The sequence below is a fragment of the Bidens hawaiensis genome, unplaced genomic scaffold, assembly GCF_021521415.1.
Source record: "Bidens hawaiensis isolate Kalapana, Puna unplaced genomic scaffold, B.hawaiensis_p1.1 tig00050794_1, whole genome shotgun sequence".
In the NCBI taxonomy this organism is placed as follows: domain Eukaryota; kingdom Viridiplantae; phylum Streptophyta; class Magnoliopsida; order Asterales; family Asteraceae; genus Bidens; species Bidens hawaiensis.
Window position 1 is genome coordinate 76,766 of NW_027499118.1, and position 20,061 is coordinate 96,826.

General features: G+C 34.5%; 1 protein-coding gene across 3 annotated transcripts; it reads left to right on the forward strand.

Moving 5' to 3' along the window:
- The first annotated feature begins 3,537 nt into the window (after window positions 1-3,537).
- Window positions 3,538-10,124, forward strand: LOC143598760 (uncharacterized). 3 transcript variants are annotated; one of them, XM_077076900.1, is made up of 10 exons: window positions 3,538-3,632; window positions 5,133-6,251; window positions 6,881-7,903; window positions 8,000-8,041; window positions 8,129-8,205; window positions 8,961-9,045; window positions 9,123-9,206; window positions 9,278-9,379; window positions 9,621-9,719; window positions 9,787-10,124. In XM_077076900.1, exons 2-10 carry the CDS (start codon window positions 5,184-5,186, stop codon window positions 9,895-9,897), a joined length of 2,691 nt encoding a protein of 896 aa, XP_076933015.1. In that variant the 5' UTR covers window positions 3,538-3,632; window positions 5,133-5,183; the 3' UTR covers window positions 9,898-10,124. The 3 variants fall into 3 exon arrangements, with proteins under 3 accessions (XP_076933015.1, XP_076933013.1, XP_076933014.1); XM_077076898.1 differs by having other exon boundaries at window positions 3,545-3,669; XM_077076899.1 differs by having other exon boundaries at window positions 3,565-3,669; window positions 5,116-6,251.
- The last annotated feature ends 9,937 nt before the right edge of the window (window positions 10,125-20,061 follow it).

A 20,061-nucleotide genomic window follows, 5' to 3' on the forward strand; every position in this document is an offset into this window, starting at 1 on the left:
AGGTAGTGATGGACCCAGGGGGAAGGTTTTCCAACCATGATGAAGCTCGACCCTCAAGAGAAAATGGAAAAAGATGAAGGTAGATAGAAGCACAAGTGGCGTTGGCAATATGAAAAGTGTCGCAGATACGAGTGAATTTGTTTATATGGCCCGGCGCGTCCTCGTCTTCAAGTCCATGAAATAGGGAAGAATTAGTAATAAAATTCATGATGTTGGTCGGAATCTGCCAGTTATTAGCATCGGGCATCGCTGGACAAGTGATAGCAGACCGTCTCCCTGTAACTCCCTCATTCGCTCTCGAGTGAACCGTACGCCTAGGAGGAATAGCGTCACCCATATCTAAAGTGGAATCTGAAATGTGTACCTTGCTTTCACGTAAAGCACGTGTAATCACCCAAAGCTCCCTACGGCGCTCACGGAAATCTCTCTCGGGCTCGTCAGAAACTATGAACTTTGGTGGCCCTAACAAACTAGTACGTCGCATACGCTGAAAAACAGATAAAAGAGTGAGGACCCAAGCTTATCCCTAAAGCACACAAGACACAAATAAAAATTAAAAGCAATTAATATAATAAAATAAAATAAAACTAATTAATTAAACTAAAACTAAAAATAAAGAAAAAGCAAATAGAAACTAGTTCGCCAATTACCAAGTGTCTTCGGCAACGACGCCAAAAATTTGATGTGCCCAAAAGTGGTATATAAAAATATTGCAATTAATCAACCTAGCACAACGAGTATAAAAACCTAGAATACCCTACCAAACCACTAGCAACAGGCAAGTGAACCTATCGGGTGTAGAATAGTTATGGGAAGTCTGGGAATATCGAACCCTAGAGACACTTATTAAATCAACGAAACTAGATTCTAAAAGCTAAATAAACTAATAATTAAGAAAAAGATTCTTTTTTGGATTTTTATTTATTTTATTTTAAAACAAATAATTAATTAAACTAAATTAATTTAACTAAATTAAACTTAAAATTCTAAGACTTAGACAAAAACAATAATGAGAAAGGCGCTGCCTAGACTTGAAATCCTATTTGTGAATCTTGGATGCTTATCGGCTAAGGGAACTGTGATGGAACCGGGATCTAAATATACGACACCCTAGACATCCTAGTGTGACCAAAAAGGATTACCTAAGGGACGTATGCCGGAAACCGGTTGGTTGGATTACCTCTCAGTCTCTCAAACAATATTAAAGTACTCTAATGACTAGATCACCTCTCAGTATCACTAATCACAATACATCCGGGAGTGTAAGGGACGTAAGGAGTAACCTAAAGATGCTTAAAAAGACTTAAGATAGCAAAAATCAAAAGACAATAAGGGGGAAATCCACTCTCGTGTAATCTATACCCAAATCGCCTAATGAATAAGACAACCCCAACTATCTATTACCTCTCAGTCTTAATATAGGTAGAATACTTAAAATCTCTAAACCTTCAAACAATAGTTCCCTTGGAATATGTCGACTATAAACCATAAACTAGTTACGAACACACAGTAGGTAACCTAATATGCATCTACACATGAAAGACTTTCACAAAGACACATATAGAACTATTGAATAAAAGTAAATTAATAATAACTATGAATATTCATCTTTTCAAATACCAATAAGTTGGTTACAATAATATCAGTCCAACATCAATAACCCAATACCGACAAACAAAACCAAAAGTCAACAAATATTCATTCAAAGCTTTGGCAACTTAAAAGAGTTTAGCCAACAATCATGCTCAAAACAAAAATAAAATAAATTGGTTCAATTAGTTTCATAATAAAAATTAATAAAATTAAACCAAAAAAATTATGTTCGGCTGCTACTATGATCAACCCCCACGAAAAAGAATCAAAGACCAATTAATATAATTTTTTTTTATTTTTTTTTGAATGTTTAATCTTGCCTCCTACTATTTATAATAAACCACCATTGCCAGGGATCGAACCCTGGACCTCTCACCCAAAGGCCTAAGCCTTTACCATCCCACCAAAGTGGAGATGGCAAAGACCAATTAATATAATGATGGCTGCTACTGTGATTGACTTTGATAAGTGACGGCTCCTAGTCTTTGACTTGTAGATTCCACCGCCAAGCTCTCTCGTAGGGCCGGCTCCTTCTGACTTGTCTCTCAATTCCCCGAATCCAAAGAAAATATATACTCTATCTCGGCTGCTAGGGGCTCCAAAAATATTACATGTACACCAACTTCCTTTGCCCTCGTAGCCCATATCTTCTAACTGGAGGCCCATCAGCTTTGATAACTTGATCTAGCCCACAAATTTTCTTTTTCTTCAACTCCAAATTTTTGTCTCGTTATACTTAAGGTGGATTCTAACACACAACCAAGTAGTTAAATATATTGGATTTTAATAATCCCCGTTGACTGGTATTGGCCGATAGTAATCTATATTCATTTTATTATCGCTAGCGGTCCCAAATTTAAAAAAGTTGACCTCCAATGGTCCGTCGATAAAAATGACTTAACGCCGTTATACTTTTTTCTGAATTTCAATTTAATGTTTTAGAGCTTTTGATCGGAAAGAGGATACGAGCCGTTAAGTCATTTTTAACGGGGACTATTAGGGGGCAACTTTTTTAACTCATGTTAAAAAATCTCTTTAAAGTTAAATGCTACCCCTTTAGATTTGGTCTCCACCTTTTGTGAATAATCATCCTTCCTTGTCGTGCCCCCATCCATACAAAGCGGTATAGCCCTACCGTATTACTTTTTAAAGCCTCACAACACATATCGCTAGTTAATATTGTGATAGACGTTAAAGGACCATAAATGTAAATTTTAATTTATAGAAGAAACGAGAAAAAGCCACCCCACCGTCACCTCCTCCCGGCCATCATCATTTCCCAACTCCCCTCTTTTCTTCTTTTTTTTTCTTCCTTCTTCTCTCCCTGTAATATAATATAATATCATGCTCCGGCGAATCCTTACCAATAAAACCACCGTCAACCACCGCCTCCGCCGCTTCCTCTCCACTAACCACCACTCCTCCACAGACTCAACCAATTCACCAGACGCCCTACCGCCGCCGTCTCTTCCGATCCCCCACCGCCTCGGCCCTAATTCTCTCCTCCGTCTGTCCTCCACTTCCTTCACCTTATTATCCGCCACCGTGATATCCGCCGCAGCAGTTACCGCTACCTATTACTATAATAATAATAACGACAACAATAGCAATAATAATAACAATAGTAAGTATTATTTATTAGATGAGTTCCAGCACGCCATTGACCGGACAAACGAGTCATTCAACCGAGTCATGAACACGATGAAGCAAACCGGCATTGCGGCCACGGTGTTATGGAAGTCGCTTCACTCGGTTTTGTCATCGGCCAACCATGAGGTTAGGTTAGGGTTTGAGGTTAGGGTTGCGGCCTTGTTGGCGGATATTGTTGCCGCCAGTGATAGCCGGCGGGCCGCTATTGTTGCCGCTGGTGGCGGTGTGGTGGTGGACTGGTTGTTGGACTCCGTGGCGGTGAATGGTGGTGGAGGAGGGAGTTATGGGACGCGGGACGAGGCCGCCAGGGCGCTGGCCTACTTGATTGCGGATCCGAGTGTGTGCGAGGCGGTGCTTGGGAGGCCTCATGCGGTTCCGAATCTGCTCAGGTTTATATTTTTTGCTCAACCTCATCAGTCAAACAAGGTATTTTGATTTGTTATTGTTATTATCATGTATTAATGTGTTATCAATGTGGCTTGTCTTGTTAATTGTTGGAGTGTAATCCTGTTTTTGGCTTTGAATTAGTAATGAATGAGCAGTAGTTTAATAGTTATACATAGGGTTGTAAACGAATTGGAACCGAACTAGGCCTTGTTCATGTTTGTCGAATAAGCTTTTGTTGGACAAGCGAACTGTTCACAAACACCTAAGAACAGAATTTCTTGTTTGTGTTCGTTTATGAAGGAAATGAACTTGTTTGATTTGGCTAATCGAGAATGGTCAGTGTCAATGGTATGTTCCGGTTACGAAGTTTATGTTGGTGTTTTTTTTAACGTTCATATTAGTATTCATATGTTAATTTACATCTAAATTAATCACATAATACTAATATATATTTTGTTTATAATTAATAATTTTGCTAAAATCTATATGATAAGATTAGAAAAGTCACTAAAAGATATTGAAAACCTCTAATAACAAGCATAAACTGACACATTATCGAACATTCACTAACATGACCTCTGTTAGTGTTTGTTCATTTAGTTTATCAAACAAAGTTTCTTGTTCATGTTTGTACGCTTATTAAGAAAGTGAACATAAACGAACTTCCCGCCTAACGTTCGGTTCTTCTACAGCCCTAGTTATACATTGTGACAGTGTGAAATGTCATAGGCTCATGGCCACTTTGACCAAACAAATGACCTAAATGACTTTTTGACTAAATTTGAAAAATCTCTGCAGTTTGACCCTTTTTATAAGTTACAAGGCAACTTAGGAGAACGGAATATGACACGTGGCCCCAAATACACGCCTTTTAGCTACGCTTTTGAGGTCACTTCTCATCGTAAACTACTTGGACATGTGGCGTCATTTGGTTGGTTCCATCCCTTGGGTGCTTAGTTTACGCCTGAAAGTGAAATAAGAGGTGTGCTTTTTAAGAAAAGGATGCTAGAAAGTGTGATTTACAGTTTTTGTGCCATGTGTCATATCTAGATTGCCATGTAACTTTTATCAAATGTCATAGGTTTTTTTCAAGGGTCATTAGGTAGCTTTGTTGGTCAAAGTTACTGGCACATGCTGGATCGATTGATAACTGAAAAGAGAAAAAAACGCAGGTGGTTTTAATCAATGCGATGATCAACTCTTTTATTGATAAATTGTATAACATTATATAAACCCACATGACCCAATCCTAATTGGACAATAGATACACTAAGCAACCCATATGTATCTTGACCCTTTAAGATGAATATAAACAAATAATAAACCCCAAATAAAACCCTATAACTAATCAAACCAATAGTTACTAAACTGAGCCTAACAACTGCATATGACATGAAAACGATAGACGTGAATGAGTTAAATCTTTTATTAAGTTTCTTATACATTTAAGTTTGTCCAAAATAATATTTTATTGTATTGATATAGCATTTTCATGAAACCAGCAACCAAGGCGCAATTTGGTAGATATTTCTGATCCTTCAAAAGGTAGAAGCATGCTCGTTGCAGCAATAATGGATATCGTGACATCAAACTGTGATGATGTGGACATGATCCGGCTTAAGCCAGCGCTATCTGGTGCAGCTGCAATGCGGGATATCGCAGCTGCACTTCAAGTTATTGAAGAAGGTGGCATGCACATGGATGATCCACCAGGTGGCGAGCAAGAGGATGATGATGGTGGGCCCGGATTAAAAGGAATTGGAATTAAAGTTCTTGGTGGTACAAGTGTTGTTGGTCTTTCCACAAGTAACGGGTCATCAATGGAATTAGACAAATCTTATAAATCTACCCAAAAAACTCTTAATTTTAACAAGTTAAACGATAATTCTCATGTTGTCATCCCTGGATTGTGGGATGATTTGCATTCTCAACATGTTGCCGTCCCTTTCGCCACATGGGCTTTAGCTAACTGGGCAATGGCATCAGATGTAAATAGATCACATATTCAAGAACTTGACCGAGATGGACATGCTGTCATGTCGGCTTTAGTAGCCCCTGAGAGATCTGTAAAATGGCACGCAAGTTTAGTGGCCCGTCTGTTGTTAGAAGACCAAAATCTCCCCATAAACGATTATATTTCCGATTGGAGTTCAACCCTTCTTAAAACTGTTTCTCAAGCGAGCAAAACCAACGATATCTCGTTGACTCGGGTCGCTTTGACTGCTTTTCTATCATCTATAGAGAGGAGCCCGCTAGCTCGAAGGGTAGTTATGGAAAAAGGTCTTGATTTAATGAGGGAAACTGCTAAACGGGCCATAGATCACAACTCTGTACAAGAATCATTGGCTAAAGGTTTGGAATTAGTTTGTTCGGGGGACATGCGTTTGTCTCTTGAGGAAGGACGAAAGTGGTCTTGCATTTTACTTCCTTGGGTATTCAGGGAGAATTCATCTGATGTGATTAGATTTTCTGCTATAACTATACTTTCTAGAATTTGTGAAGATTATGGGCCATCTTCCATACCGATTTCTCAAGGTTGGTTAGCAATTATGCTTTATGATATTCTGAAATCAAGAAAGCTGTCTCTTAAAGGGAGTGCTCAGCCTAGGGACAAAGTCAAGGTTCGTAGCTCTGTTCATTTCAGATATAAGTGGCTAAATGGGTGGATTTGGCAGGCTGGGTAACGGGTTTGGTTAAAATGTGTCAATTTTGCAAGGGCGAGTCAGGATTGGGTTTACCTGAATAACTTTTTGTGACCAATTTTTGTAAAAATTTGATGATAACTGTAATCATCCTATTTCTATAATAATGGAATTTTATAATTAAATGATTCATGAGGCTTAAGGCTTACAAATTAACTATGGGAATTTTCAACCCATTTAGCCCATTTCTTTATTAGATAATCTTTTAAAGTCTTGACGGGCTGGGTTAGGTTGACATGAATCACTTTTTTGTCCAAGTTTTTAAAATTTATTGTGAGCGTTTAACGTGTACCAAAAATACATGTCGGCGACTTCATTTGGGTTGACACGAACACTTTGAGTAAATTATTAGGTTCTATTTTTTAAATATACAGTTTGGGCAACTTCTAATTTCATTTGACCCCTCAGAAATAGATTGATTATAACCCAAATCAGAGTATTCATAAGTACATAGGTCTAAATTGCCACCCAATATCACTGTCAGCTAACGTTGTGTGTAGTTTTAATAATATGTTATTGTAATTGATGACAATTCTGATTTTTTGCAGACTCAAATCGATCAGTCAAATATAGTTTCTGGAAGTCAAAGTGTTAATCAATTGGCTAGTGCCGTGGTTAATTTAGCTTTTAAGCTGCCGGGAACAGAGTCTATTAATGGTGATTTGTCTGCTTTAGAAGATTTTCTTAGCCTAGAACCCTTCATTGGAACATACAAAAATATAAAAAAGGACAACATCCCTAAAGTCAATGCTGCAGATTCTGCACTAGCAACTCTAAAAGGGATCAAAGCTATGACTGAGATTTGCAGTGATGACTCATTTTGTCAAAACAAAATAATCGATTATGGTGTAGTTTCATTATTACGCCGGTTTTTATTAAAAGACGATTATGAGAAATTAGCTGCAATCGAAGCATATGATGCATCAAGGGATATGGAAACCAAGGACAACTCTGCAACTGTTCATGGGGAGTCTTCGGTTCAAGATGCTCGTGGCCCGTCTAGTGTCCGTGTCCCACCTGTGGCTCACGTTCGAAGACATGCGGCTCGGTTGTTGACCCTGCTCTCGGTTCATCCAAGAGTCAAAAAATTGATTAGAAACGATATAGAATTGTGTATTTGGCTTGAAGAATGTGCTAAAGGAAAGATTTCAGGAAATAATGATCTTAAAACTCAAAGCTATGCTCGAGCAACGTTATTGAATATCTTTTGTGATGATGATAATTCCGGAGATGAAAATAATCGTTGTGCTCGTTATACAGAGATGATTTTCTTAATAAACCCTGAAATGCCTCATTGGGAGAATCGAATTGATACCGGTGATGACATTAGCCCTAATTCTGACAATAGGTTAGAGAGTCAATCGGGAGATCCTTCAGTTGATGTTATATTTGTTCATGGGCTGCGTGGTGGCCCGTTTAAGACCTGGCGGTTATCCGAGTGCAAGTCATCATCTAAATCTGGGCTAGTTGAAAAGATTGATGAAGAGGCTGGAAAGCAAGGAACCTTTTGGCCTGGGGAGTGGCTTTCAGCCGACTTTCCTCATGCTCGTTTGTTTAGTCTTAAGTACAAGGTTTGTAATCATAGTTCTGTTTGTTTAAAGTCATTCTCATTTTATACCATCGTGATTATAACCTACTTTTGATTAATATCTTTACATCTTTTGTAGACAAATCTTACTCAGTGGTCCGGGTCAAGCTTGCCTCTCCAGGTTTTAGTTTTATCCATCTGTTTTTTCTTTAATAAACATGTTATTAAGTGCTGATTAACATCATAAACCTACATTTGGTATCTGCAGGAAGTTAGCTCCATGCTGTTGGAAAAGCTAATTGCAGCACGAATTGGAGATCGACCAGTTGTATTTGTAACGCATAGGTTTGTATAAACTGAATGATCATGGATCAAGCCTGGTTGCAATAGGGGAAATTTCATATATACCCCTATCAATGAAATTAATATCCAATATACCTGCTTAAAACACTTAAAAAAATTATTTACCAATTTCATTAAATACAAATTAGTATGACCATTATGCCCTTTTTCTCCTTACACTTCAAATTCTCATAACCTAAAATCTTTACATAAGGGGAGGTCATTTATTTCATAAATATTAAAATGGGTATACTTTTTATTTCAGTTTTGAGGGTAATATATATTACATTATACCTAAGTTATGGTTAATTTACAATCGCATACACCTGGTGGCATGATGGCTGGTAGTTTGATCTTCTTAAGAATAAAATTAAACATGAAAGCAAGGGTTTCTATAAGGCAACACCACTACCTACCAAGACACTTAAGAAGAAGAAAATTGAAAGTAATATATATTACATTTATTTCAGTTTTGAGGGTAATATACTTTTATTTCAGTTTTGAGGGTAATATATATTACATTATACCTAAGTTATGGTTAATTTACAATCGCATACACCTGGTGGCATGATGGCTGGTAGTTTGATCTTCTTAAGAATAAAATTAAACATGAAAGCAAGGGTTTCTATAAGGCAACACCACTACCTACCAAGGCACTTAAGAAGAAGAAAATTGAAAGTACAAAAAAGAGAAGACACTGAGTTCTAAATTCTCTAATTTTATCACGTTGTTAATCTGGATATAGTTACATGTTGCAGCATGGGCGGATTGGTGGTGAAGCAGATGCTACATCAGGCAAGTGTGGAAAACAAAGGGAATCTTGTAAAAAACACCGTCGGTGTGGTATGTTTCTGTGAATTAGAGTTTGCATATATTAATTATCACTTCCAATACTAAAGAACTTATCTCTCGGGTTTTAGGTGTTTTACAGTTGCCCACATTTTGGTAGTAAACTTGCAGATATGCCCTGGCGAATGGGTTATGTGCTTCGCCCCGCACCATCGGTAATTATTTTTTATTTTCTTCGTTATTTCGTTTAATTTGATTATACTGATCGTATTATTTTATTTGTCAGATAGGAGAGTTAAGAAGTGGGTCTACACGATTAGTGGAGCTTAATGACTTCATCCATGATCTATATAAAAAAGGATCTCTTGATGTTCTTAGTTTTTGTGAGGTATTACCATTGTTATTGCTTATTACTAGAGTTAAATACAGTTTTAGTCCTTGTGGTCCGACCTAAATAACACTCTTAGTCCATTAGTTTAAATTTGACTTTTTAGTCTGATAGTTTCATTTTCATATCAATTAAAGTCCATCCCACTAACTTCATCCAAACATTTAGTTAACTTATTATTACTATTTTCTTTTAGATTTTTTGTATGTGTGTTTTAATTGGCTAATAATATGCTTTACAGACTAAAGTAACTCCAATAGTTGAAGGCTATGGTGGATGGGCTTTTCGATTGGAAATTGTTCCGATTGAATCCGCATATCCTGGATTTGGTGACCTTGTTGTAAGTTTTCAATTCTTAAAACCATAATGATTTTCACCAAACTTTGACCAATTTTGAATTTTTGTAGGTTTTGGAGTCAACTGACCATGTAAATTCTTGCAAGCCGATTAGTCGAACCGATCCGTCTTATAGTGAAACTTTGCAGTTTTTGCACAAACTCAGAGCAGCGTATAGATGAAGGCAAAAGTAACCAATTAACCATGATTTTAACTTGTTGGGATTTCCTGTTGTTGTATAGATGGTTGCAGCCTGATTGGTTAGAATGGTGGTATTGATAGAAAATAGCAAAGAAGGAACAATACCCAAATTTTAACACCTCATTTGAATTGGGTTTTACATGTAACCTCATTCTATTAATTATTTTGTACTAGTTTTTTCAACCCTTATATGAAATGAATTACACATTATATTGACAAATTTTCTATAACACTGTGATACCAATGTAAATATCATTTATATATTTCATCGAGGTTTTTGTATAGACAGCTTGTTGCTGTTGTCCACTATTCGCTATTAATAAGTAATAACTATGATGCTATTGTCCACTATTCGCCATTAACAAGTAACAACTATGACGATAAACGATCTTTCATAACTCTACTTTGATTATGTGTTTTCGTAATAACATCATAAAAGGCTTAGTATGTCAAATAGTTAGTTCAAGGGGTTGCTTGTTTTGAGTGCTATTAACTAAACTTTTTAATTCCTTAATAATAAACCTAAGTTGAGGGATCAATTGTGTTGATCAGAAAACTAGCTTTAAACCTATACACTTCCTTGAATTACTAACATGAAGCCCACTATCAACGAGATCCATGTTTGAGAAGGTTAAACTCATGTTAATCTTAATTATTTAAAAAAGAATAACAAAACACGTACATTCTTTATACTATTGATAAAACATATACATTTTTTATACTTTTGATTTTAAAACTAGAATACAGTACTTTTTTCTCATATTTCTAAATTGTTAAAATAAATTATTTGATATCATCTTGTTTTCTAAAACAATAAGATCAATGAGTTGGTAGAACATACGGTTCGATACATATCCAGTTTAAAAAAAAGTGTATGCACCACACACAATTATACAACACAGCTATGTGTATTCGTTGTTAGAAATCAGAATTTAACCTTTTAGTCAGACAAATTTGCCTCTCCCCTACGGGATACGTTTTGCCTCCTGATAACTTTCCACACTTTCACGATAATAGCTCTATATAAATAATTACGCAACCTATATTTATAACTACGCAGTGTGTATAAATAATTACACAGCATATTTTTATAATTTACATATGCGCATGCTATATGTCCAATTCTCTGACTTTCTTTTTTTAAAAAAAAGTACAACAATGGTAGGATATACCAATTTCACCCGTCGACCATTTTCATCCTTTTCATGCTTTAAGATTGGTGACATGCGAGTCTTCTAGTATCCCATCCGTTGGGTTCTTCGTCTAAAACAAATCCTTCATACACTTTGTAGATTAAGGGTGCTTTGTATTTAAACCTTATCCAAAACACAATATGCATATTTTTAATTTTTAATGTGGTACATAATACATGTATCATAGTTTGATACGTGGATTTGTGTTGAAACCTTATCCAAAGCATAGTTTTGTGTTTATGTTGAAGGTGCTACTATATATACATTGTTTGAAACTATCATACGGGTCGTGCAACAAGAAAAGAACTATCATACATGTCATTAACTTTATTATTGGTCAATGGCGAAGCTTGGGCTTCGTTACAGCGGTAACTGAAGTCACGGACTCAAAAATTTTTGGGTCAACAATTCGGTTCGTGTCGGTGGTTCGGTTTGGGTCGGATCAAACATTATGACATCTATATATCTATTTTTTTTTTCATTCATTCAAAAGATCGTTCTTACAATTAAAAAAAAAACTAGATAATTTTTTAACCAACAAAGACCTAAAATATTCATAATAATGCGAGAGCAGAGAGGAAGGGTGTCACAACCCAACCTAAGGCGGAAATGTCGGGGGCGTGATCCGATTGCTCGCAGCTCGAAGATACTATCATAATATAAAAGTGACAATATCTAATTAATTATTTTTATTCAAAGTATACACACATTATTCAATTACAACAAGCAATTTAAATACATGAATATAAGCTCAAATAATGATTATCTTGATTATATCTTAAGGTCTTGTTTACGTGTCCAAACTTCAATCTTCAATACAAGCAACCTGCATATGCATAGAAAATGGAGTTTGACAACATAAAGTTGAGTGAGAATATCACCAGTTTTGCATATCAATATAAATAAGCATAACATAATAATAGCGGTAAATATAATCAAACCATAAACAAGTATGTAGACCGTTGCCAAGCGAATCGGGCGTTGCTCAATAGCATGAGAACCCAATACATGGGAGTATGATGGACCCCTCCGAATATACGAATAAATGAATATTAACACAAGTAAACATGCAACACGTGTATTTGATTAAATCACTCACAATTACACGTATGCATTTGTTTGAATATATATATATATATATATATATATATTTGCTCAATAGCATGAGAACCCAATACATGGGAGTATGATGGACCCCTCCGAATATACGAATGAATGAATATTAACATAAGTAAACATGCAACACGTGTATTTGATTAAGTCACTCACAATTACACGTATGCATTTGTTTGAATATATATACATATATATATATATGTGTATATATATATATACATATATATATATATATATATATTACAAAATATGGATAGGTACGCATATGTCCCCAAAACGTTTAGAAAAAATGGTAAAATAGGGGAATGATAAACTCACCTTAGATTTATGACAAACGAATATAAACACGATTAAGCGAGTTAATGAATAAGCGAGTCGTCCACTACATGTCAAACTATATAAACAATTCAGAATCTGAGATTTTAGGATATGATAATATAAATAAAAACGAACTCGTTTCCACTGGAATCAATCTAAACGGACGTTTAGAATTCAAGTTATGTTTGTTTTAAGATTTAAGCGAGCTGGTACTGACCAGAATCCGAACAGCGAGTCGGAAGTCAGGTTTTGGTCAGTAGCCTTATAATTTCGTTACGAGAATAAAAGTCTTCTGGACCAAACATTGAATCCGACCAGAAGTATGAGAAAACGTTAAGTCAAACTAGTTGACTATTTTGTCCTTTAACGAGTTTTAAACGATTTGACCAGTCAACACCCTTCAACCACCGAAATTGATTGAAGATTATTGACTAGGGAATATATATGAATGATTTCTATGCTTACAACTTAAGCGAAAAGTGAAAGAATCAACAGAAACGATGAGTCAAAGGTTCACACGTAAGCAAAGTCAAATGAACAAGCTTGTATCTTCAACAATAATGCAAAAACCGAAGGATTTTATAAGGCATAGAGAAGGGTGACGACTGAGAATGCTTCTTAGGGTTTATGTAAAGTTTGTGGTTGAGATTATGAGTCTTGTTTATATAAGAATATCAAAAACGAACCATATTTGGAAGATTTACTCGTTTAAGTAACTAAATACGATATTAATGACCAAATCAATGAAATAAATTGTAGATTTCGTGCATGATCAGTAATTTATAAAATGGACTTGTAGTTTAGTTATAATCCTTTTCTTGGACCTTAATTAGTCGATTTATGCCAAAAATAAGCGATTTGGATGCTAAAAACAAATTAGGAAACAAAATAAGCTATTTAATGAGAAAATCTAGTACAATAACTAACAAAATTTGGCTTGGACACCAAAAAAACGAAATTGGACCAGCTATAACATTTCTTGGAGTTTAATTTTCGTTAATTTAATCGAAAATAGGAAAGAATTGACAAAATTAGTCCATGTAGTTCTCGAAAATGCGATTTTTAGCCGTTTTAAGCGATTTTAAAGGTTTCTAAGGATTATTTGGCATGATTAAAAGTTATGAAATTATAAAATAAGCTAAACCAAGTTAAATACAAGTTTTAATCAGTTCAAAAGATCTAAATTACATTCTCGAAATCGATTTAAACAAATATGAAAAATCCGAGATGTTATAAAGGATGAGTACATTAGAAGAAGAATTACAAAGCAGCTCGAATACCTTTAAGAGCTTGTTTGGGATTGAGTTTGAAAAATACTTATTGGCTTATTGGTATTTTTAAAAAGCTAATAAATTAAAATGTGTTTGACACTCACAAAAATCGTTCTTATTTAACTTTTTGAAAGGGTTAAAAAGCAGTTTTCCAAAAGTCCCAAATCCTAACTTTTCAAATGACTTTTTGAAAAAGCCTATAAGCCCCAATAAGCATTTTTCAAACTCAATCCCAAACATGCTCTAAGATTTTTCAATTCCACAATTGTGGATTCCGAATCAAATGTTCCAGCAATTTCTTTTTCTATGTAAACCACCAAGCTATTTGCTAGATACTCATTTGACATCTTATTTCGAAGGCGATTCTTGAATATTTTCATTGTTGAAAACCCCCTGTTTGTTGTTGCAGTAGAAATTGAAAGTGTCAAGATTAGCCGAACTACTCTATCAACCAAATAGTTCGACTCACATTTCTGAGTTTTCACAAGACTTTTGCATAAATCAGAAATACTTGAAACACCACTTATACTGGCATTTCAAAATTAAAATTCTGCAATTGATATTGTAAAAGAGTAATTTCCTGCTTCCTAATCAATCCTTGCTATTTTTTTTATGTTTTGTTTAAACAAGTTTTTAGTTTTACAAACAGCCCCCTCAATTTTAGTTTTATAAAAACAAAGATTTTTTTTACTATTCGACTACTATTTTGTAACTTTTGTTTATAAAGACTGAGTTTTTTTAAAAAAAAAATCAAACAATGGGGTATTATATTAAAAAAAATCAGTGGTGACCGGTAGCATTTTGGAAAAATAAATTGGGGTGACCGCACTTATTACTTATAAAAGTTTTCGAGAAAAATCGCGAAATTTATATTACTAACGGAAAAATGGCAGTGATCGGGGCCACCCCGGGTCCCCACATAACTTCGCCCCATATCATTGGTCACATCAATTACTTTTTTAAGTATCAACTCATAAGGAATGAACAAAAATACTATTGCTGGCATCACCGCATAATATACTAGTCTAACACATTATACAACCAAGGAAATTCTCAAATGGTTCTTTTTAGAGAGAGAAAATATAAAATGGCCCTACAATATTCAAGATTCCCAAAATGTCCCCAAAAATTTGGACTGTGGCGACACATTGGGATAAGATTCGGAATTTGACATGGTCGACCAAATTTTTGAAAATGTTAAGGGAGCATGCCAAGTTTTTGAATAATGTTGATGGACCTGGCCAAATATTTTAAAATCTTGAGAGAGCCGTCCATATTTTCTTACTAAATTTTCTTCTCAAAAGCAGTCTTCCCATACGGTTTTTTTTATATTTCCTACCTGATCCGTACAAATTTTCAAAATATTGAAAAATTGTTCCTTTTTAATTTTGTCTTGGCAGATACATTTGAGAGGAATTTGTTTCAAGAAAACGAAATTGATACTTTTCCTTCCTAGTCCGTCCAAATCCTATGTTATTATAAGATATATGTTGAAGTCTTTTTCCTTGTTCTTTGATCTTCATCTCTTCATAACCCTTTGTTATTCATCCAAAATCATGAAGTTTAAGAGAAGAGATCGTGTGGAGGTTATTGTCACAGCCAACCAAAGACGGAAGATGCTGGGACGTAACGTATTGATTGGGAAGTAGCTCAAAAGACACTAATTAAAACGACAATAATTATTTAATTTCATTAACATTAATCAAGTACACAAGTTCAATACACAAAAATGAATACATCCTACTTTTGTATTTTGAATAAATATCTTAAGATAAAACTAATATATTCGGTCTTAAACAATAACAATTACTTGTACTTGTAGCAAGTATAAAAATAGAGTTTGTCAACATAAATGTTGGTGAGAATACATAAGTTTATATATATATATATGTATATGTATATGTATATATACATATATATATATAGGTAAATCACAATTCATATGTAAATTGTGAGCATTACAAATCTTATGAAAATGTAAACAACTAAATATAGGTGGACATGTTCCTATTGATACAAAATAATTGTACTTGAGTAAATGTATGATCATACTAGATGAAAATAGATGAGGATGAGATACTAACCTCCAAACATAAAATAACATTTATGCACATAAAACATATTCTTAGATCATGTAATTATCACACATAAACATAATTTGAATGATGTTTTGAATAAATGTGGTAATATAACATGAGTAAAAATGAATAAGGTATACATGCTATTCCTAAAGTATAAAAGATAGAAAAAGGGGTATGTAAACTCACATAAAATATAGAAGGCTGTAAAAAGTTGTCGATTCAAGTGGGTCGATAGGTCACGCGTAGAATTACAACAGATTGTCCTAAAGTACACTCAAAATAAATATCTTGACAAAAAATAATGGGCAAAATGACACTAGGGGATTCTAGGGATTATACCAGATTTGGGATCGTTAAGGCGTTAAATATATTTTATATTACTTTTATAAAAGAGAATAAACAATTTAAATATTATGATTTTTAAACAATAAAATGCTAATTTGATATTATACGTTATCTATTGAATGAATAACTTGTTTTAAAAGTTTAGTGGTGATCGGTTCATTTAGACAGGTACAATCATTTTAGTTTATATTAAGCTAAAAAAAACATATAGATAACTATAAATATAAGGTTAAATGTAACATCTCGGATTTTTCGAACTCGTATTCGTTTACGCGTAACCCGATTCGGGAACGTTATTCGGATCCTTATTATTTAGAAAATCAAATATTTTTAAGTAATTAAGAATGGCATGTTCATTTTATATCCTTATACTTTTTCTAATGTTCATTTCTTGATTTAATCATAAAATATTTAAAAATTGACCATTTATGAAACTAGAAGGACCATACTTGTCAAAAACAAAACTCCAACCCCCATGAGGCCGGGGCACTGCGCGATGGCACAACCAGGGGTTGGCCACGCAGCGCCATGGCCTACCTGACCAGATCGTGTTGTTATTTTAGGTTCCTAGTTTGTTTTTAGCATCCAAATCGCTTATTTTTTGTATAAATCGAGTGAATTAAGGTCCAAGAAAAGAAATATAACTAAAATACATGTCCATATACATAAACCCTTGTTAAATCATGAAATCTACAGATTATTTCATTGATTCAGTAATTAAATGCTTATTCGGTTGCTTAAACGAGTAAATAACCCTAATTAGTTCGTTTTAGTGTTTCCTACATAAACAACCCTTATTTCTCCTGCCATAAACTTTCTCTAAACTTTAACTCAATAGTCCCAGCCGTCACATGCCTCTGGTCATCATCACACTTTTCAGGTTTTGCATATTTGTTGAATATACAAGCTTGTTCGTTTGACTTTGCTTATAATTGGACCTTTGACTCTTCGTTGTGGTTGATTCTTTCACTTTCCGGGTATGTTGTAAATTGAGTATTTGTCCATACATATTCCCTAGTCAATCAAATTCAATCAATTTCGGTGGTTAAAGGGTGTTGTCTGGTCGATTCGTTTAAAACTTGTTAAAGGGCAAAACAGTCAACAAGTTTGACTTTACGTTTTCTCATACTTCTGATCGGATTCTATGTTCGGTCCAGAAGACTTTTATTCTCGTAACAAAATTTTAAGACTACTTCCCAAAACCCGACTTCCGAATCGCTGTTCGGATTCTGGTAAGTACCGACTCGCTTAAACGTTTAATTCAACATAACTAGAGTTCTAAACATCCGTTTGGATTGATTCCAGCAACAAAGAATTCTTTTTTACTTATATTATCATATCTCAAAGTTTCAGGTTCTTATTGTTTATATCGTTTTACGCGTAGTGGACGACTCGCTTGTTCGTTAACTCGTTTATTCGTAGTTATATTCACTTGCTTTTAATCTAAGGTGAGTTTTATCATTCCCCTATTTTACTAAGTTTTCTAAACGTTTTGAGGACATATGCGTATTATTCGTATTTCATATTATATATATATATATATATATATATATATATATATATATATATATCTCAAACATAGCAAACATGTAATTGTGTGTGATTAATCAAATATACTTGTTACATGCTTATTTGTGCTTTATTCATTCGTATAATTCGAAGGTGTCCAACGTATTCCCATGTATTGGGTGCTCATACTATTGACCAACGCCCGATTCGCTTGGCAACAGTCTACTTACTTGCTTATGGTTTGATTTATTTACCGCAATTTACTATGTTATGCTTACTTTTCATACTATTATTGTATCATTGCAAAACTAGTGATAATCTCACTCAACTTTATGTTGACAAACTCAATTATTTTCTACGCATATGCAGGTTTTTGTGTGACTTGAAGACTGAAGTTTGGACACCTAGACGAGACCTTAGGATTTAACGAAGACAATCATTGATTAAGTTATTTGGATTATATTTATTTATTTGGAATATTTTGTCATACTTGGATATTGTATGCACTTTATGAAATTGAATAATTAACTTATAGATATTGTCACTTTTATATTATAATAGTATCTTCGATCTGTGAGCAATCGGATCACGCCCCGGCATTTCCGTCTTAGGTTGGGGTGTAACATTAAATAAATAAGCACACACACACACACACACACACACACACACACACACATATATATATAGATGCGTGTGTGTGTATTTAGGGGTGGGTTATTGTACAATAATGACTTATCATACATTATACACGCGACCTTCCAAAGCGTTGGATTAATACACACGCTGGTGGCAGTTTCGTAATTAACCCAAACTAGTTCATGATCAAATTCATCGTTTACAAATCCATTCTGATCCAAATTCTGAACTCATTGCTCTATCTCATCCAATTTCTAAACCCTAATCAGAGCTTAAAGTATGAGATCTCTAAAGTCCAAAACCAAAATCAATGAAACGTCGTTGAACATCAAGAATCTTCAAAATTGATCAGAAAGTGATATTTAGTCAAATCAAATTGATGTATAGAAGGATTTAGATTCATTAATCGATTGTGAAATTGCTTAATACTATATTCAATTAAGCTCTGATTACGGTTCAAAATATTGTGCTTAAATGTTCTGAACAAAACTGAAGACACTAAAACGTTCTGACCAAAACGAACACCTTTAAATGTTCAAGTTAAACGTTCTGACAAAAAATGAATATATTTAAACGTTCTAAACAAAATTAAACGTTCTGAACAAAGCGAACTCTTTAAACATTCAAGTTTAGAAGTTTAGAACAAAGGTTTAGAAGTTCAAAACAAAAGGTTTTGAAGTTCAGAACAAAAGGTTTAGAAGTTCAGAACCCCAATCAGACTCGGATATGAAATTAAACGTTCTAGACAAACCTTCAAATGTTTAGAAGCTCATATATGAAATTAAACTATCTGTAACATGAAATTAAATGCTGAAATCACTTCATATAATCTCGTAATCATCAATTGACCATCGATTTAATAATCATCAATTTCATTATATGAACAAATCTGGAACATATTTCAAGTTTTACAAATGGGTGTCTGCAAATGGTGTATATTTCAATTCAATTCAATTGAAGTGGTGACGGTGAAGGAGGTGTGCTGATGCCGGTGAGTGGTGGTGAAGATGGATTGAGGGAGAGGGATGGTAGATGAGTGTAATTGTGATTTAGGGTTTCTGAAAATCAACGTCTTGAAGTGTCGCGTACGTAATATACGATAAAGGATTATTGTATTGGATCCTTTATACACACACGCACACACACGGAAAATTTACATGAAAAATTATTTGAGAGGCTATTTGGTTCATTAAACTACTATATTAGTTTCTATTTTATATGTATATATTTTAGATAATAATAATTAAAAGAATATAAAGAAAATGAAATAAAATAAAATAAGTAGCAAAAAAAATCCGTTCCCCAAAAGGGCTCGAACTTGGGTTAATGAATTGTCAGAGTTTTAACAAACTTTGCACTGGCCATACTTACCAGTGACTCACCTGCTAGTTTCATGAAACGAATAATATAAATACAAGAAATCAAACAACTCCCAAACCATATAAACCCTCAATTGATTAAATCCCCAACTGAAGATCGATTGCCCTCTGTCAATTAAAATTGACAGAGGGCTTTGATCAGGCACATAAATCCGACCTGAAACTCCTGTTCAATTACCTGCAACGAACACGGAAAGGAGGTGAACAGGAAACCCGGGTTTCGGTAAGAACTTAAATTCCAAGATGGCTACGGGCCGCTTCTTAATGCAAATTGGGTTAGGTGTTTGCTTCGCTGCT

Coding starts and splice junctions, on each gene's coding strand:
- LOC143598760 (XM_077076900.1), top strand. CDS start 5,184: ATGCTCGTTGCAGCAATAATGGATATCGTGACATCAAACTGTGATGAT. Junction 7,904..7,999: donor TGTTTAGTCTTAAGTACAAG/GTTTGTAATCAT, acceptor CATCTTTTGTAG/ACAAATCTTACTCAGTGGTC. Junction 9,380..9,620: donor ATGTTCTTAGTTTTTGTGAG/GTATTACCATTG, acceptor TATGCTTTACAG/ACTAAAGTAACTCCAATAGT.